This window comes from Caretta caretta, chromosome 3 (genome assembly GCF_965140235.1).
Source record: "Caretta caretta isolate rCarCar2 chromosome 3, rCarCar1.hap1, whole genome shotgun sequence".
Taxonomy (NCBI): Eukaryota; Metazoa; Chordata; order Testudines; family Cheloniidae; genus Caretta; species Caretta caretta.
Window position 1 is genome coordinate 166,460,915 of NC_134208.1, and position 20,448 is coordinate 166,481,362.

Below are 20,448 nucleotides of genomic sequence, written 5' to 3' on the forward strand. Positions count from 1 at the left end.
TAAAATGGGACATAGAGAGGAGAACATTGAGGGCTGCAGATTTTGCAGTAAACAGATCAGTCTCAGAAGCATTCACATAAAGATCTGAAAGCTTGAATTATGAATATAGATTGATTTGTCAGGCATTCAAAGAAGACAAAACAATGCAAATATATTTGAGGACACTGAATTGTTTTAAAGCTACCCTCTAGCTTTTCAAAGTGCTGTTCAGTTTCTGAGCACATTACACATTGAAAAGCTTTATATATAATTGTACCATCTTTGGAACCGCAATCTTAACAGTTCCATTTTGATGCAAATCCAGGAATTTACTGTGGGTTTATAAAATCAATTTCAGTACTATCATGGTTGAGATTATATTGTAATCCACATTTTATAGAAGACAACCAAATAAATACTCATCAGCATTGCCAGAAAAAGTTTAAAAAATTGTTTTGAACTGAACTCTCCACAGAGGATTGAAAGCCTTAGTATATCTTGCTTAATAAGGCTGTTGCTAGGTAGGACATGTTTTGCTTCATAGTGGTGATGGGAATTAAAGCCATTACAAGGGTCAAGTTGGCCTAAGTCCTAATGAACAGGAAGCAGCCAGGCAAAACCAGTCACAGGGGCAAATCTATAGAGAAGGGCTGTAATCTACACCAAGGGCCAATGTTTTTCTTCAGGACAGGGCACATTTACCTTAGTCGGCTAAGTTTTCATTTGTAAAATGAGCACATTTGTAATTCATAATGTAAAGAAAATCCAGTTTAGTACACGTGTTCTAGTTCCCTCTCTAATCTTCTTCTAAGAATTGTAGAACTACATGGAATTATATTCCAATGTACATGTCTGAATCTGCCCAGGTTTCAGATATAGATGGCAGCTCCACCTAATATGTTATTAATATTTTCTCCTTAACATGTGACACAATTGTGTGCAATCACTACCAGCAGCAGACAGAGAGAAGCAGAAAAAGCAACAAGATGGATGGTGTTAAGGCATTTCTTCCCCTTCTCAAGAAAAATTCTTACAGGACTAGTAAATTCTTGTGAAGAGCGTGATGTATAGCTAGCATTAACTACTGCAGCGGTGTACACAACAAGGCAGTCTGGTGTTCCCTTTGAATACTGGCGCTTCAAAAAGTAGCATAGGTTTGGTAAGTGTGTTTAGTTCAGTTGGGAGCTATATATGTATACTGTTGGACATGAATGAACTGAGTTGCTAGGTGGACTGTAGCTGTCAAGGCAAATGTTGAGAAATCATATGTGGAGAAAGTGAATAAGGAAGAGTTATTTATTCCTTCACATAACACAAGAACCAGGGGTCACCCAATGAAATTAATAGTGCTGGACAGCATAGACATCAGTACAAGTGTTGAATGCTCTTGCAGAGCAGGGCATCAACGCAAACTATATCAAAATATTAAAGGAAGCAAATTCTGACGACACTACAGATATAACCTTATTTGATACTCCCCTTCACATCCCAGTTAAGAACGATGTGAAACAAGGCGACATGGTTTCACCAAAACTCTTCACAGCTTGCCTTGAAATGGTAATGAGGCACATGAATTAGAAGGGTAGAATCAACATCAATGGAGAACAGTTTAACCATCTTGGATTCATGGACTATATTGTGTTGATTGCCAAAAATACTATCAAACTACAGAAAATGCTGCGAGAACTCAACACAAAAAACAGCCAAGTTGGACTGAAAATTAACCACTCCAAAACTAAATTTATGCAGTTTGATACCTTGCCAAAAGCCCAAATAACAATCAAGGGAGAACAAATAGAAGAAGTAGAGCAATATGTCTATTTGGGCCAAGAAATTAACATGCGCCATGATCAGGATGGTGAACTCTCGCAAAGAAAGAAAGTATGTCGGTGCGCATTCAATTCCATCAAGGATGTCCTCAAGGAAAAATCAACAAGGCAACATGCACCAGTCTCTTCAACTCAACCGTACTGCAATGTTGTACGGCAGCAAAACACAGGCACTGACAGAGGAGCAGCAACTATCTGTCATGGAGAAGGCGATGGAAAGAAGAATTCTGGGAATTTCAATCCACGTCCGAGTCTCCCTGAAGTGATCAGACAGCAGAGTGGAGTGCAGGATGTTGTTGTTGAGAGCAGGCATAGTAAAATGCGATGGGCTGGGCATATAGTGAGGCTCACTGACAATCGATGGACTGCAGCTGTCGCTAAGTGGTACTCACGGGAACTGAAATGATCACTTGGCCGACCTCCAAAGAGACGGGTAGATCTCATCATGAAAAGACATGGTCACACATACTGCTAATGTAATGTAATGTGTGGTTTGGTATTTAACTGCATTTCTCTTAAACTTTATTTCAGACAAGTTTCTATAGAATTATTTACAGAACATTGTAGAATGATCACCTACATTACCAACATATTGAGAAATAAAAATGGATATGTTCATTCTTTCAACATAGCTTTACTGACATAGATATCAGTAAGTGTTAACAACAAGTCCTGTAAAAATGATTTAGTGTTCAAAGTAGTATACAAATGCTTTTGACAAAAAATAGTGGGCATATAGTTTTCATACCTAGTCATGAAAACTATTTATCTTCCAAAGGTTATTTTGATCTGAAGTGATATAACTGCAGGTTTACTGTACCATACAGTTTTTTTCTTGTTCATTTTGATCAGGCAATGTTTGTGTGCTCAGGGAACATCTGCCTTTGTGTGTGTTAAGATTCTCCCTACAGATCCCAGCAACAGCTTTTGTGGTTTGCTTATTTATGCAAAGAGGAGATCTTGAACTAGATTCCATGGGTTCAATAGCTATTTCCGCTTGGCACTGTTGAGTATCAGCTACCTGCAACATAAACAAAAAAAGTCTCATGCTTTAGTGGTATGGGAGAACCTTGTTAATTACCAGCAGGAAGTGAGAGACCCATTCCAAGCGACTGAATAGCATGAATTAGCAGACACACTCTAAAAGCAAGAATCTTCAATGTTTATATTTATCACTTTTAAAATACAGCAGTGCTATACTGTGCTAAGGGGAGGAGAGGAAAACTGGGACTGGCTGAGCAGAGAGACTGGGACAAGGAGCCTTAATTCTGGCATATCCAAACTTTTGAGTGCTTTTGCGTGTAATCCATATACGCATGCACACATACCCCCCCTGCTCTAGGCATCCAGGTCTTTCAAGAAATAATCAAATATTTGTGATGAGCATTAAAGTAGGAAGATTTACCTCATTTCCATTTACCAAGTTAATGAGCACTTAGCATGAGATCACAGATTTGATCATACCAACAATTTTAAGTTTACCATTATGCCCAGACCTTTGTTACGCCAAGCTTTATTCATTGTATTTACATTTATGACCTTGTCTTCAGTATATTCATGGCAGATATACCATGGCATATCTTCAAACTCACCTGGATAAATAAATACATAATGTGGATTTCCCATGCCCTGCATATTTAGATACATTTTTAAGATCAGTTACCTTTTGTGATTTGCTGCCACCAGCTGTCAGTTTAGAGATCTCGGCAAGATTATCTGAACTGCCTTTTTGTAAACTTTGGGCACTTAGTGACAATCTTTGGCTTTGGGCAGCAAGATGGGGACTGGTCCTTAGGTTTAGAGTTGTTCTACGCAAAACATAAGGACTGATTTTCTCAACAGGAATATCAGCAAACCCTGAAAAATAAACAGCTTCAATTAACCACAGTTGATTAAATTACTTTATTGTTCAAATCAATTTGATCTTCCTCATTTCAAGATGGAGATGACAACAGATCATAATATAAGAAAGTAAAATGGCATTTACTCACTGAATAAAATATAATGGGGGAATTATTAGGACTATTTTGTGTTTCCAGAATTTTATATATGAACTCAGGCAAGGGTGTGGATCTCTCCAACAACTCTACTAAAAAGGCAAAAAGAGTTTTCCCCAAGAAAATGTTCCCTTTTTCCTTTAAAGGGACACCATTAACTGGAAAATAATTTCCATCTGAAAATGATGTCTTTTCTATTGTTCTAAGTAGAGCTGGCCAGAGGGTGACAATTCTGTTTTGCGACACCTTTCGAGGTTTCAGAATTCATTTTTTTCCTGATTGGAATGAAAACAAAAGCCTTTCAAATGCTTTCACAAAATGAAATTGTATCAAAAACATCAGGTTTTCAATTTGGGGGCCTTCCTCCCTGCAAGAGTTCACTTTGCACCTCAGAAACCTTCCCAGCGAAAACTTTGTCAGAATCAATACATCTCCGTGAAACATTTAGGCTTTGACAATACAGCATATTTCAATGAAAAAACATTTAGTCAAAAATGTTTAATCAAAAATATTCCCCCTTCCTATCAACCAGAAGGAAGGGGTGTTTTATATTGGGAATGACTGGGCCTGGAATCCCTCTCTTTTTGCCAGAGGACTTTTGCAAAGTTTTTGGAGGAGTCCCAAAGTCAACAAAATTTATCTAGACTGATTTTCAAAACTACAACCTGATTTTAGGATTCTGGATTTCAGAATTTTTGGCTGTTTTCCTTTTGTCATCAACTACTACAAAACTGTACAGATGGGCAGACATCACACAGACCAAAAGACAAAACCACTAAAAATTACATACACCTACAACAAAAGATACTGTCCCCTTATAGCCTTAATTGTATAATAGGGCTTTTTTTAAAACATATGGGGCTAAACTCAGCTCTGACAAGCAGTTGAGTTTAATGGAGTTATGCAACCTATACCAGGACTGAATTTGGCCAATGATATCCAAGTTTTTACAATGCTTCCAGGTCACACATATGACAACACGATTATTTAGATAAGCATGCGCGCACACACTCCCCACAAATGTGGACAGTTCTCCTCTAAAGAGTAACAATTACCTTTTTTCACCACCTCTGGGAGTCCGTCTGGCTCATACTCAGTATTCTCATGGGTCAGTGAATGTTGGTAGAATGCTCCCTTTTTCATTTTTTTAGATAAGGTCTCTGGTATAGGGGATTTTGGTTCCCCATCATCTTTCTTGGTTTCTTGGCATCTTTGTCTTTTACCTGAAAGCTTAGTAGGGTCTTCATCTGACCTCTTCTCTGTAACTGACTGATTGTTAAGTGTTACTGGATTATCTGAATTTTGTGAAGGAGAATTAACAGCATTTGCTGGTTGTTTCAGCTGAGCACTCAGCAGAGAGACCTGCGTTTTTAACATCTCATTTTCTTCCTCTAGTTTATAGTTCTTAATAATCAGAGTGCAGTACTTCTCCAGGTTCTCTTCTGCTTCCTTGGTTTTCTCTTCTACAGATTCTTTTAGTTCTTCCAGCTTCAACCTCATTTCTTCTGCACTGGCAACCTCATCAGCACCTGACCAAAGGAAAGAGTCATTACCTGTACAAATAACTTTAAGGAGACTCTGCATTGTAAACTCATCTTTCCAATGATCTCAATCATTCATTTGTTAATTAAGTACATAAGGTGTGTCCTTGTGCAACCACAATAAACTATACCAAAAAAAACCAAAACAGACATCATGTAAAGGTTACTTTACAGAAGAGATAGAATCATAGAATAGAATCATAGAATATCAGGGTTGGAAGGGACCCCAGAAGGTCATCTAGTCCAACCCCCTGCTCGAAGCAGGACCAATTCCCAGTTAAATCATCCCAGCCAGGGCTTTGTCAAGCCTGACCTTAAAAACCTCTAAGGAAGGAGATTCTACCACCTCCCTAGGTAACGCATTCCAGTGTTTCACCACCCTCTTAGTGAAAAAGTTTTTCCTAATATCCAATCTAAACCTCCCCCACTGCAACTTGAGACCATTACTCCTCGTTCTGTCATCTGCTACAATTGAGAACAGTCTAGAGCCATCCTCTTTGGAACCCCCTTTTAGGTAGTTGAAAGCAGCTATCAAATCCCCCCTCATTCTTCTCTTCTGCAGGCTAAACAATCCCAGCTCCCTCAGCCTCTCCTCATAACTCATGTGTTCCAGTCCCCTAATCATTTTTGTTGCCCTTCGCTGGACTCTCTCCAATTTATCCACATCCTTCTTGAAGTGTGGGGCCCAAAACTGGACACAGTACTCCAGATGAGGCCTCACCAATGTCGAATAGAGGGGAACGATCACGTCCCTCGATCTGCTCGCTATGCCCCTACTTATACATCCCAAAATGCCATTGGCCTTCTTGGCAACAAGGGCACACTGCTGACTCATATCCAGCTTCTCGTCCACTGTCACCCCTAGGTCCTTTTCCGCAGAACTGCTGCCTAGCCATTCGGTCCCTAGTCTGTAGCTGTGCATTGGGTTCTTCCGTCCTAAGTGCAGGACCCTGCACTTATCCTTATTGAACCTCATCAGATTTCTTTTGGCCCAATCCTCCAATTTGTCTAGGTCTTTCTGTATCCTATCCCTCCCCTCCAGCGTATCTACCACTCCTCCCAGTTTAGTATCATCCGCAAATTTGCTGAGAGTGCAATCCACACCATCCTCCAGATCATTTATGAAGATATTGAACAAAACCGGCCCCAGGACCGACCCTTGGGGTACTCCACTTGATACCGGCTGCCAACTAGATATGGAGCCATTGATCACTACCCGTTGAGCCCGACAATCTAGCCAGCTTTCTACCCACCTTATAGTGCATTCATCCAGCCCATACTTCCTTAACTTGCTGACAAGAATACTGTGGGAGACCGTGTCAAAAGCTTTGCTAAAGTCAAGAAACAATACATCCACTGCTTTCCCTTCATCCACAGAACCAGTAATCTCATCATAAAAGGCGATTAGATTAGTCAGGCATGACCTTCCCTTGGTGAATCCATGCTGGCTGTTCCTGATCACTTTCCTCTCATGCAAGTGCATCAGGATTGATTCTTTGAGGACCTGCTCCATGATTTTTCCAGGGACTGAAGTGAGGCTGACTGGCCTGTAGTTCCCAGGATCCTCCTTCTTCCCTTTTTTAAAGATTGGCACTACATTAGCCTTTTTCCAGTCATCTGGGACTTCCCCGGTTCGTCACGAGTTTTCAAAGATAATGGCCAATGGCTCTGCAATCACAGCCGCCAGTTCCTTCAGCACTCTCGGATGCAACTCGTCCGGCCCCATGGACTTATGCACGTCCAGCTTTTCTAAATAGTCCCTAACCACCTCTATCTCCACAGAGATCTCCGTTGATACCATATTTACTGTAAGGATGCCATGTACCCCAATTCTTTGGAATCTGTTCCTAACACACCATGCATGGGCAACATTAATTCTGGCATTTTCTAACTTTTAAGTGCTTAACATTACCACCTTACCATTATTTTAACAGTTTTTGTTTATATAATTGAATATAGCTTACCTCAGAAATATGGATCCCTTTTTATACCACTAGTGATTCTGCTTATTGGACACTCATGAATATTTGCTAGCCTAACTTACCCTAGATAATGGCAGTCAAGTTGTAGTATTTTACACATTGTGGTGATCACTTTAAATTGTTGTTCTATTTAGCTCTGTACTTAGTCCCTGACAACTCTTGAAATGATTGAAGTTTGTGATCAATAAAACCCCTATGTATGTGTCTTAAAAAACATTATTTGTTCAAATTAATAAACTCCAGCACTTCCTGGTCCCAGAAAGCTGCAGCTAGTACCAGGCTGATGATATTTAGAAAATGGAGGTACTGTCTGAAGCATAACACTTTAAGAGCTGCTCCTCTCTCACTGTCTACAATCCAGGAGGACACCAAAAGCTGTTGGGAAGGACATATGTATAAACTCTAAAAGATGTAAATTTTTCCGTGGTGGATGCTGAACTATCAGCCATCTATACCCAGAATGTGAATTTTCTTTGTTGTTATGGTCAGCAACGGAAAGAACAGACACACTCCAACATTTTACATTCTGTCAGTAGTAAATGTCTCAAACAAAGCATTTGTAAGAAGTTACACACCACACTCTACTGTTGTTTAAAAAAAATAGGCTCCCTTTCATCCTAAGGTCATTTTCGATTTCAAAACATAGATGTTGGAAATTTATATTCATAACATATAAGAAGACTCTGAAATTTGAGGAGACAGATCTTGGGCCAGATTCTCAGCTGGTGTGAATGGCATAGCTTCAGAAGCTATACTGATTTACACCAGCTGAGGATCTAGCCCCTCATCTGAATCTAATGTAATAATGGATGTTCTGAAAACATGTTTTATAAATGAATGCATTAAGGCTAGAAACAGGATCATGATTAAGGCTGTGTTTTAGCCACGAGTATTTTAAGTAAAACTCACGGACAGGTCACAGGCAATAAACAAAAAGTCACGTCCCCATGACCTGTCTATGACTTTTACTAAAAATACCCATGACTAAATCTCACCTACTGGGAGGGGGGGTGCTCCTGAAGACTGCTGCAGGGGGGGAGGACAGAGCAGGGTGATGCTGCTGGGGGGGGGGGCAGGGGTGTGGCCAGGGGCCCCGCCACCGCTGGTCCCAGACTGGTGCTCCAGGGACCAGCTGCCTGGAGCTGCCAGAGCAGTGGCTAGTGATGTTGGCTCCTGGGCTTCCCCAGCTGTTGGGGTGGTCCTGGGGTCAGCTGCACCAGCGCTGCAAAATTCACGGAAGTCACGGAAACCGTGACTTTCGTGAATGATTTGCAGCCTTAATTATGATTCACTTATAATGACATTCTAGTATAGCGTTTCCTTATTAAACTACCACATACTTGGCTTTTGTTTCTTTAATAGAGCACCATGTTCAGCAATTTGTTTCTGCAACATTTCTTTTTCCTGCTTTAGCTGTTTACAGGATTTCATCCATATCTCCATTTTACTACAAGCAAATTCATTTCGCTTCTTCAGTTGAACTATACACTTCAGATTGTCCACCTATAAAATAAAAATATTATTTTTAGTTGCTAACAGGAAACTCCATTCTTCTGTCTAAGCATTATATGCTCACTAATGACATCTCATCTGCCAGTAAAAGTTCAGTGCAACTAAAAAACAAGACAAAAGTTATAATATGAATTTGTACAGTAGAGTTCACTTAGTAATATACAATTGAATTATAGGTTTCAGAGTAGCAGCCGTGTTAGTCTGTATTCGCAAAAAGAAAAGGAGTACTTGTGGCACCTTAGAGAGTAACAGATTTATTTGAGCATAAGCTTTTGTGAGCTACAGCTCACTTCATCGGATGCATTCAGTGGAAAATACAGCTTATGCTCAAATAAATCTGTTAGTCTCTAAGGTGCCACAAGTACTTCTTTTCTTTTAATTGAATTATAGCAGCTTCTAATTCCAACAGAGAAACATTAAAGCCATGTTTATTGGAAAGCTACGTGTGTAGATTTCCTTGATAGAGAAATAATAATTAAATATAATATTTGAAATAAACAAATGACAAAACCCAGCTGAAAAGCACAGGGTCCAGGCAGGTTTGTCCACCCTATGTGCATTGGAATGCCAAAATAAATGGATGGTGGATATCTAGCAGCCTCATAAAATACACCTCAGGATACGTAAATATCAAGCACAGTGCTCCATTAGCTGGGCATGGAGTGAGTACTGTAACTCAGTGCCTGCTTGCCACAATATCGGCTCCACAGTGTGCTACATGAGTGCTTTTTGATGTGTTTATTTCTGAAGTGAGAGCACAGAACTACAGTCCGTCATTCACCACAAATGGAAGTAGAAAAAGACTGCACGCTAGAAAATACAGAGGGAATTGATAAGAAAAAATTCAGCTAGATGGACAGGTTTAAAAACTTTACCCCTTCTGATTGGCAGTAAACACCCAACCTATGTGCGTTACAAGTAAAACTTCATACAGTCCTTATCAGTTTTTTTTTGCAATGACGTGGAATTGTTCACACTCCTATCTAAATTATTAGCAAAAATAGTGCTGTCATAAGAAGAATCACTAAATAATTTAGATGGAAATTCTGCATACATCAGGACTGATATGCTCGCACAAAGTGAGTGTGACATAATGAAACACTATTTAAAGACAATAGGGGCATGTCTACACTGGAAAGTTTCATAAGGTTTTAATTAATGTGTTAATTAACATGATGTTACAACATGCAGTGTCAACACTGCACTGTTATGTTTAATATCAATCAGTCAGTTATGGTTAACCTTAGGGGCAGAGTGAAAAATGTTAAACACGGTGTAATTTTCAAGTACAGACCCTGGCAAATAAGGTATCTTCATTTTAGTTGGTGAAATTAAGGCAGAGTCAAAGCCAGAGGTCAGCTCAGGAGCTCTTTACTTCCAGTTCTGTGCTTATACCATTATACTATGCCTCTTTCTAGATACTACATTGCAATTTAGTTTGAAAGTCAAAAATTAAACAGCTTATAGGGAAAATACATACCTTAATTTTCTTAAGTTCTTCTATTGTCTGGTTAGCATCTTTCAGAGAATTATTTAATTCCTCTTTACTTGACTTCAAGAGCTCCATTTCCAACTTTTGTTCACTCAGACACTGCTCCAATGAATTCAATTTCTCTTGACAGGCCTGAATTTCTACTTCATTCTATAGGCAAATAAATAGATAACAAGTACAATTTTTAAAAGGCCCCCTACAGAATACTACACAGAAAATGTACTTATTGTTTGCAGGAGCTTTGCAGTAAGCTTGCATAATATAAATATTTATTTTGAATTTAAAATGGGAAAGACCAATTTGCTTTATGTGTAAAACTGGAAGAATTCTACAATATTTTAAAAAGAATAGTTTACTAGAATTCTTGTTTAAAAACAAACAAACAATGTTTTTAATTCATAGGAATGAAAAGAATAAAAAGACACAAATAATTTCAAATGGGTTATTTATTACATGAACTAGGGCACTGAGTATCTGAAAAGCTTCCAGGTACACATTTTTGCAGATAAGCAGACAACTCTTTCAAAAAGAGAAAGGAGGACTTTTTAATGACTATTGAGTAAATATATATTCTGAAGTGTTCTTAAGCCTTGTATTTTTCAGTACAATTTGTAAAGTATAACTATTTTGAAAAATCTATAGAACTAAGTTACAGTAACGTTCAGTGTGACTTAAGCTCACAAAAGCCAAACATTACACTTAAAGATGAGAAGAGATCCTTAAACAAATCAAAGCGTTGTACAACACTGGCAGATCTAACAGATCATGCTTTTTCTTGTTTTCATAGGTTCAGACCAATCATTCATATTTTACTAGCTTTTCTGTATGGGATCTATATGGGCTCTCTGTAAGACCAAACAGTTAAAAGTTGTGTTAGCATTCCTACTAAAAGCCTCCAATTCTTGCATTACTAAGCTAAATGTAGAAATACTACTCCTGAAGGTTCTGACTTCTATTTGCTCTCATTTCTCCAGCTGCCTCTCAAATCTTCTGCTTGGATGCCACACAGGCTCCAGCTCAGTCTCTTCAAATCTGTAGTTCTTGGGTCAGATTCTGCTGCCCTGCACCTTGTGTTGTCATTTATCCCACTGCAAAGTTACTTTACACTGGTGTAGATGACTACCACACAATGCAGCACACAGAGAATCTGGCCCTTTATATATTTGCTATTCATTAATTTTCACCACATTCCACCTCTGTCACCTCTGATACAATGGGACACCTACTTCACAGGGATGTTTTGTGGCTTAAATAATTGTTTGTGAAACAATGAAATCCTAGGATAGAAGGACTAGTATTATTACACCGCTATCCTGTCACCTTCAACTCTTTTCTCTCCCTCATATTCAGTCTCTTCTCAAATCCTGCCACGTCCTCCTTTTAATCACACTTGACTCTTTCCTCACAATCCCCAATGCTGTAACCTTTGTCTTTACCTAGATTACCATAATATTAGACCCACTCTAACAAGCCCTTCCTTCCTGGAATAGTCCCAGTGAAGATGTGTGAACACAGCACTCAAAGTATTAAGTTTATGACAGACTATACACATTCATTTTTCCCCATAGTAATTATCGGAAGTAAGTGCTTTGAAATACTATAGCAAAGACAACCTCTTTTTAGGGGATATTATATACACATAAGTTGTTTGCTGAATATTCAAATCTTCCTTAAGATCCCCTGTCATAAATACAAAGGGAAGGGTAAACCCCTTTAAAATCCGTCCTGGCCAGAGGAAAAATCCTCTCAGCTGTAAAGGGTTAAGAAGCTAAAGGTAACCTCGCTGGCACCTGACCAAAATGACCAATGAAGAGACAAGATACTTTCAAAAGCTGGGAGGAGGGAGAGAAACAAAGGGTCTGTGTCTGTCGGTATGCTGCTTTTGCCGGGGATAGACCAGGAATGGAGTCTTAGAACTTTAGTAAGTAATCTAGCTAGGTATGTGTTAGATTATGATTTCTTTAAATGGCTGAGAAAAGAACTGTGCTGAATAGAATGACTATTTCTGACTGTGTGTCTTTTTTGTAACTTAAGGTTTTGCCAAGAGGGATTCTCTATGTTTTGAATCTAATTACCCTGTAAGGTATCTACCATCCTGATTTTACAGAGGTGATTTCTTTACTTCTATTTACTTCTATTTCTATTACAAGTCTTCTTGTAAGAAAACTGAATGCTTTTTCATTGTTCTCAGATCCAAGGGTTTGGGTCTGTGGTCACCTATGCAAATTGGTGAAGATTTTTACCAAACCTTTCCAAGGAAGTGGGGTGCAAGGGTTGGGAGGATTTTGGGGGGAAAGACGTGTCCAAACTATGTTTCCCAGTAAACCCAGTTAGAGTTTGGTGGTGGCAGTGGATATTCCAAGGACAAAGGATAAAATTAATTTGTACCTTGGGGAAGTTTTAACTTAAGCTGGTAAAAGTAAGCTTAGGAGGTTTTCATGCAGGTCCCCACATCTGTACCCTAGAGTTCAGAGTGGGGGAGGAACCTTGACATCCCCCGTGCCCTTTTCTTGTTTGCTTTACCTTTCTGTTTGCTTCTGCCAGAAGAGCCTGATGATTTTTCTCCACTTGAAGAAGTCTGCTTTGATATTCGGATATTTCTCTTTTCATTTCTCTCTTTTTTTCCTCCAGCTCTTTCTGAACCCCATCCAAACTCTTATTTGGTTCATTTTTTTCTGAAGTAGTTGGATCCAGTTGAATCTACAAACAAAAGTTGCTCAGTCTTTGGTAATTACATTTTTATAGATTGGGAAATAGCTGACATATTAGACAATTTGGCTTTGCATCTGGAAAAATCTTTAAATGTCAAAAACTGACAAGGTAAGAGAAAACTATTTAACGGCTGTATAAGTACAGTACTGTAGTCCCAGACTCAAACTTTTTAAACACAAAACAGTAGCATACAAGATTACAGAGAAGATGGGCCTCTGTCATTTACAAAGGCATTTTAGCTCTGGTTTGTACGAGAAGCTTCATCCCACGAATGATGTTAGCATTAAAGCCAAAGCTAACTTCACAACATATACAGCAATTGTTCCTACTGAGAATGTTCTGAGAAATTCAGGGTCATTAGTCTCACCATGACAAAGATGTTGCAATAATCTGAAGTATTTAAGCTGTCTATTTTTGTGACTATTCTGTGGACATATTAGGATATAGAGAGTTAATTCTGGGTCTGATTCCTAAAAGTCACACTGAAATTCATGGCAAAACATTTATTGACATCCAGGAACAGGCCCATAGCCATGTAGTTTTGCACACGGTTTCTGCAGCTAACATGCCTATTTAAATTAGAAGCAATGGTTACATAAACAAAAGCAAGGCTGCACTTCATATGATTTGTAAGACATCAAATGTGGAGAATGAAATATGAGCACTTTAGAATAAGAGGCTTAAATATGAACCTAGATTTTATCTACCCTAGAGAGAGCTGTCAAAAAGTTTATTTTTAAAAAATAAGTACTTGAGAAACATTATACTTGTTATCAAATTGATCTCAGATACTCCGCTCATGGAAGACATAAATGCCTGAAATAGAGAAGAGCCCTTTGTCATAGCAGCCTTTCCAGGCTGACATCCTGAGGCCTCCCATTTCCAGTGAAACAGTTTTCAAATACAAAGTATGAAGGAAAGGGAAAGAACAGTGAGCTCATCTTCATTCTGTATTAGAGGAGAATATTAACAGAGTATTAAATTTCCTAAAATGTTGGAGTCAGAACCTCAGTTGCTTTAAACTGGCAGAGATCCATGGACTTCAATGAAGATACACAGATTTACACCAGCTGAGCATCTGGCCCTCAAACTTGGAAAAGTCAATTCCTCATACAGTAACGAACTTGGCTGTTTTCCCTCTGTTCCTGAAGATTATTCATCTTTCTGACTGCTTTTTCCGCAGACTACCTTTACTCCCCCCCCCCATGTCCCCCAATGTTAATTTCATTGTCCTTTCTCCTCTTCCCTTCTCAGGGAAGAGAAAGATTCTGGCATTACACTTACTCTTCCTCACGCTCTCTCTCCTGTTTCTCTAGCTCTGAGTCATCTCTCCACAGCCTAGTGGCAGTCTCCAGCTCTATAACCCTCCCGGAATACCTTGATCCAGGATACATTTTAAAAGGGACATTTGTTAAATAGGCAATAAGAATCTGATTCAAAGCCCAATGAAGTCAATAGGAGTCTTCCCATCGACTTCCATGGACTCTGACTTGAGCCCTAAAGCTGCCAACGATACCACATATACAAAAACCCTAAATACAAAACACACACAGCTTTCAGTAGGTCTGTGGGTATAGGCAAACAAACACCTACATTGCATACACATTACCTGGTAAGTGAATGCATATCTGTTAGTGCATACACCCAAAATCTTCGTAGACTTGCAAGTGCACACATACAATCTTATGGCTTTTCTACATTGAGGAATTAATTCAGATTATGGTAGGGTATGAATTTATAGTGGCATAGTTATTCCTGATTAACTCCCTGCAAGAATGATCTTATTCCAGAGTAAAAGTATCCACATAGTGAGTTAATCACAAATAGCTATTATAGAACAACTCAGTGTGAGACAAACATTCACTGAAAATCAGACCTATTGTTTCCACAGCACCACAAATTGTCGTCAGTGATTACTGTACAACCCTCAGTTTAAACTCGTCTGGACTTTAATTTGTCAAGGAAGCGGTCAGCCCAGAGGACTTTCTATCTCCATTCTTACAAAGAGGACTGTACAATAGCTTAAATTGAATTACCTTTTCAACAAGAGCATTTTTTTCAGACAGTGTGGACTCCAGCTCCTTCTCAAGATCTTTATGAGTTGCTTTTAGATTTTCTAGGATAGTCTGCAAAATTTCATTATTAGATAGACGTTGAACCTTCTGCTTCAATTCAGCTATCAAATTCTGCAGCCCTTCTTTTTCCTGCTTCCAGCATTCACGTTCACTTTCCGCATGTGACAGCTGTACAGAAAGCTGCTCTACATTTTTAATCTTCTTTTGTAGCGCACCATTTTCTTGGATCTTCTCATCCAGGGTTTGTTTACAGTCTGCAAGTTCCTGTACAAATGCTTCCAGTGATTGTTCTAGTTTGGTACTGATGTTTCTTACTTCCTGAAGTTCCAGTAATAGTTGTGTTTTATCATGTTCAAGACAACCCACTTGATAAATTAAGTCTTGTTCTTTTGCCTTACAAATTTCTAGTTCATTGAAAGAAAGCTTTATTTCCTCACTTGCATTTTTCAGCTGAGATTTTATCAATACTGTGACATTTTCAGACTCTTCTTTAATTTGCATATTTTCTTTCTCCTTTTCTTCCAGCAGTCTTACAATGTTAGAGTTAGAAGATTCTAATTCAGATATCTTTTCTTGCTTTTCTTGTAGTTCTTTAGTCCAACCTTCTTTTTCTGACCTGAAGGCACTGACTGCTAATTCTAAACTTTTCAACCTTTCAGCCATCTCTTCCATCTCAATTTTTAATGTTTCTGTCTCTGTGTTAGCAGTCTCTGCCTGAAGAATTGCATCTTCTAGATTTTCTTCTGACATCTGCAATTCTCTTTCAAGCTTCTCAGTTTTGTCCAGAAGAAAGTCTGCTTTCCGTTCACTCTCTTTCAGTTTTTCAACTGTGTGGCGCTTTTTCTTCTCATCAGATTCTATTTTCATTTTCAACTTCTCAATTCCATATCGCAGTTGATCCACCTCTTCTTGTGTTGAGTTCAGTCTAGCAGCAAGTTCGCCTTTTTCAATTAATGAGCCTTCCAAAGTTTTGGAAAGCTTAGAGTTTTCCATTTCTGATTCACTTAACTTAGTCTGCAACATTTCAGGCTCCCCTAGAATCAATTTTTTTTCCTCCTCCAGATCCTGCATTTGGTTTTGCAACTTTTCTTTTTCTAATGTGAGAACCTCTGCATCCTTTTCCACATTCTGCAATTGCTGCACAAGATAGTCTTTTTCCCTTGATAACTGATCTACATCAGATTTTGTGGTCTGAAGCAGTTTGGTTTGTGTCTTAGCTTCAGCCTCTAATATCCTGATAAATTCAGTAGCATCCACTTTATTTGACTCTAGCTCTTTTATTTTCTCCTGCAGTGTTTGATACAATTGATCCAACTCCTCTTTGTTCTCTGACAAAATGCTCAGTTCTTGACTGAGTTGGTTTCTCTCCCTTGTGATTACAGCAAGTTGCTCTTGAAGAGTTGAAATAGTTTTCAGTTTATTTTCACTGTCTTTTTCTAACTGCTGATTTTTTCTCTGAAGTTCCTCTATGTTACCTTCTATGGACAGGGCATGGTTCTCAATGTTCTCTTTCTCAGATTTTGTTCTCCTCAATTCGTTTTCAGACTGAAGGAACTTCTCATGCCAGTCTCCTTTGGTCATTTCTAAGTCCTCCAGCATGTCTGTTACATCAGATAATCTAACTTTGTACACGTCCAGGTCAGACTTTGCCTTGTCAAGTTCTTTTTCTAGAATCATAACTTTATAAGCTATCTGGTGCTTATCAAAAGAAACAGATTCAAGTTTCTCATTTAAGTCCGAGTTTTCTTTTTTAAGTACTAGAACTGTTTTTTCTAGTTCTGCATAAGCAGTTACCTTTGCAGTTAGTTCTGTATGCTGCAAATCCAACCTTGAGTTTAATTCTTTGATTTCCATGAGCAGAGCATCAACCTTTTTATTGCTTTCTTCTATGCCACGGAGCAGCTTCAGGTTTTCACTAGATGTCTGCTTTATCTGTAGCTGAAGAGTTTCAATTGTTACCTGATTTTCCAAGAAATCCAGAGGTGTTAGAGATATGTTGTGATTGGAAAATGATGATTCACTGTGGCAGTCTGTCTTTTTCTCCGATGTATTTCTATATTCAGTCTCAGAGATCAGTTTTGCTGGACATTCTTCTGCAGATCTTGCTTCCGTGACCTCAGCTACATTTTCACATTCAGAGTTCTTTTCTATAGTAATTTGTTCACACAGTCTTATCTCAGGTTTCTCTCGCTTGGGTGCCAAGTTTTCATTAGGCAAACTATGCACTTGCAACGGATGCACGCCGTTATTTTCTTGTTCATTAGGAGAAGTCTGCAATTAGTAAAAATCAGTGAAAAACAAGAGTGAGTCTACAAAGAACACAGAGAAATTTCTTACCTGGTAATTTTCCGCTAGCAACTTCTCTTGTTCCTAACAAATCGGTAATGTCACTCACCTGTGCAATTTGATCCAGTATTGTTGCTGGAGGCTACAGGATCAAGTCTCACCCTTCAACTCAGGCCATTACAAGAGTTATTCCAAAGCTATAGGAAAACTCTTGCAAACTATTACTAACCTTAAGACAACCTGAAATTATAATAACTAATGTTAAGATGATTATATATTTAAATCTCCCTTTAGAAAAAATATTCCAATTTTCTATAAATTGTGTCATGTTCATTTATCAGATAAGGACAGTGGGCTGAATGAAGAGATGCTACTAGTAGAAAGAAAATGATCAGGTAAGAAATTTCTAGGGCTGTCGATTAATCGTAGTTAACTCACACGATTAAATTTAAAAAATTAATCACGATCAATCACAGTTTTAATTGCACTGTTAAACAATAGAACACCAATTGAAATGTATTAAATATTTTTGGATGTTTTTCTACATTTTCAATTACAACACAGAATACGAAGTGTACAGTGCTCACTTTACATTATTTTATTACAAATATTTGCACTATATAAATGATAAACAAAAAATAGTATTTTTCAATTACCTCATACAAGTATCGTAATGCAATCTCTTTATCGTGAAGTGCAACTAACAAATGTAGATTTTTTTTGTTACATAGCTGCACTCAAAAACAAAACAATGTAAAACTTTAGAACCTAAAAGTCCACTCAGTCCTACTTCTTGTTCAGCCAATGGCTTACACAAACAAGTTTGTTTACATTTACGGGAGATACTGCTGCCTGCTTCTTATTTACAATGTCACCTGAAAGTGAAAACAGGTGTTTGCGTGGCACTTTTGTAGCCAGCCTTGCACGGTATTTATGTGCCAGATATGCTAAACATTTGTGTGCCCCTTCATGCTTCAGCCACCTGTAGCAGGGTGGTCACCTGCTCCTGCCCTTAGGGGCTTAAAACAGTCCAGGAGAGGGTTGTGGCTGGGGGCAAACAGCTCCTGGGCTGATTGGGGAAGCAGCCTCAGTTGTGGCCACGCCCCAATCAGAGTTCAGCTGGCCCTCATAAGAGGGCAGTGGGCTAAGAGCTTGCTCTCTCTGCCTTTAGAGGGAGAAGGGCCTGGCTGCTGGGGAGCATACCTATGTACCTAAGGTGGAGCAGGGCTGGGGGAAGGCCAGAGGAGCTGGGGAGCTCCGGCCTGGAAACCCCCCAGGCTGTGGTCTAGTATAAGGCCGAATAGGTACTGGGGTTGCAGGGGACAGCCCAAGGGTAGACAGAGGCAGCAGGTCCAAACCCCCCCTTGCCAGTGATGAGTGGTTTGTACACTGCAGTCTGCCCCAGTGTGCGGGGGCTAGATGGTGACTGGCAGTAGCCAAAGACTGAGACGAGGTAGGGATAGTGGGTGGGGGTTCCCCAGGGAGGGGAGACCCAGAGACTGTGGGGGTACTGCTAGGGGGCAGCACCCTGGGTAAAAGGGGCACCGGGGTCCAGGATGGACACGGGGGCCAGTGGCACGTGGGACAACGGCCTGCAGAGGGCGCTCCGGAGGCTGGAAGAGCTAATTCCCTGAGAGACCAGCAGGAGGTGCCACAGGGGTGAGTCTCGCTCTGTGACACCACTATTCTGGAGGACATGCTTCCACGCTGATTATGTTTGTTAAAAATATAGTGCATTAATTAAATTTGTGACTGAACATCTTGGGGAAGAATTGTATGTCCCCTGCTCTGTTTTAGCCACATTCTGCCATATATTTCTTGTTATAGCAGTCTCGGATGATGACCCAGCACATGTTGTTTGATTTACAAACACTGTCACTGCAGATTTGACAAAAATGCAATGAAGGTACCAATGTGAGATTTCTAAAAATAGCTACAGCACTTGACCCAAGGTTTAAGAATATGAAGTGCCGTCCAAAATCTGAGAGAGACTAGGTGTGGAGCATGCTTTCAGAAGTCTTAAAAGAGCAACACTCTGATGCGGAAACTACAGCACCCGAACCACCAAAAAAGAAAAATCAACCTGCTACTGGTGGCATCTGACTTAGAGGATGAAAATGAATATGCGTCGGATCATTACTGAGCAGAACCTATCATCAGCATGGATGCACGTCCTTTGGAATGGTGGTTGAAGCATGAAGGGAGATATGAATCTTCAGCGCATCTGGTACGTAAATACCTTGCAACGCTGGCTACAACAGTGCCATGCGAATGCCTGTTTTCACTTTCACGTGACATTGTAAACAAGAAGTGGGCAGCATTATCTCCTGAAAATGTAAACAAACTTGTTTCTCTGAGTGACTGGGTGAACTTGTAGGCTCTAAAGTTCGACATTAAAAAAAAAACAATGCAGTCTTTTGTACATAATTCTACATTTTTAAGTTTAACTTTCATGATAAAGAGAGTTCTATTATTAAGCACTATTATTAACAGCGTGATTAATTTTTTTAGTCGCTTGACAAGCCCTTGAAATTTCTCATTATGCTGAAGAACTTCTCTTCATTCATCACAAATGGGAAATAGCAAGCAGTGATTCACAGAAGCGTGTGTGGGAGGGAAAAAGGATAAATCAGAATTTTTGGTTTTGTTAGAATAGGACAGAATTAGGAGTTCATCCCATATAAAGCAAAAGCTTCATATTGAAGGAATTATTTCGGAATCAACCAAGGAGCAACCTACAAAAGGATGCCTCTGCAGAGAAATGGGAACCTACTTTGCAAATCTTCCTCAGATGACGCTGATACTTTTGTCCCACAATACCATTAGGGACCTTAGGGAGAGAGCCTTGATTCACTCAGTGAATGGTTTCTCAAATGCCTAGGGTGCCAACTAGTGAAGGATTTTAATATCTTGTCTGTAGCAACTTTGAAACCCCCAGGTCCTGCATTTTGGATGTCAAGAGATGATGAATGTATGACTGGCGTGTACATTCTATATGCTTAAGATACATCTTTTAGAGATCTAGGAATCCCCGATAATGCCA

The 20,448-nt window shown here is 39.3% G+C and overlaps 1 protein-coding gene across 2 annotated transcripts in view; it reads right to left on the reverse strand.

Annotated features, from left to right (window-relative positions):
• Window positions 1-1,261: 1,261 nt before the first annotated feature.
• Window positions 1,262-20,448, reverse strand: part of CENPF (centromere protein F) — a 71,270-nt gene continuing 52,083 nt past the window's right edge. For both annotated transcript variants that reach the window (XM_048843165.2, XM_048843164.2), the window contains 7 exons: window positions 15,081-17,390; window positions 12,856-13,032; window positions 10,321-10,482; window positions 8,669-8,831; window positions 4,861-5,334; window positions 3,472-3,665; window positions 1,262-2,829 (listed from right to left, as the gene is read on the reverse strand). In XM_048843165.2, coding sequence (XP_048699122.2) covers window positions 2,620-2,829; window positions 3,472-3,665; window positions 4,861-5,334; window positions 8,669-8,831; window positions 10,321-10,482; window positions 12,856-13,032; window positions 15,081-17,390 — 3,690 coding nt within the window. In that variant the 3' untranslated portion in view covers window positions 1,262-2,619. The remainder of the gene's footprint in view (window positions 2,830-3,471; window positions 3,666-4,860; window positions 5,335-8,668; window positions 8,832-10,320; window positions 10,483-12,855; window positions 13,033-15,080; window positions 17,391-20,448) is intronic.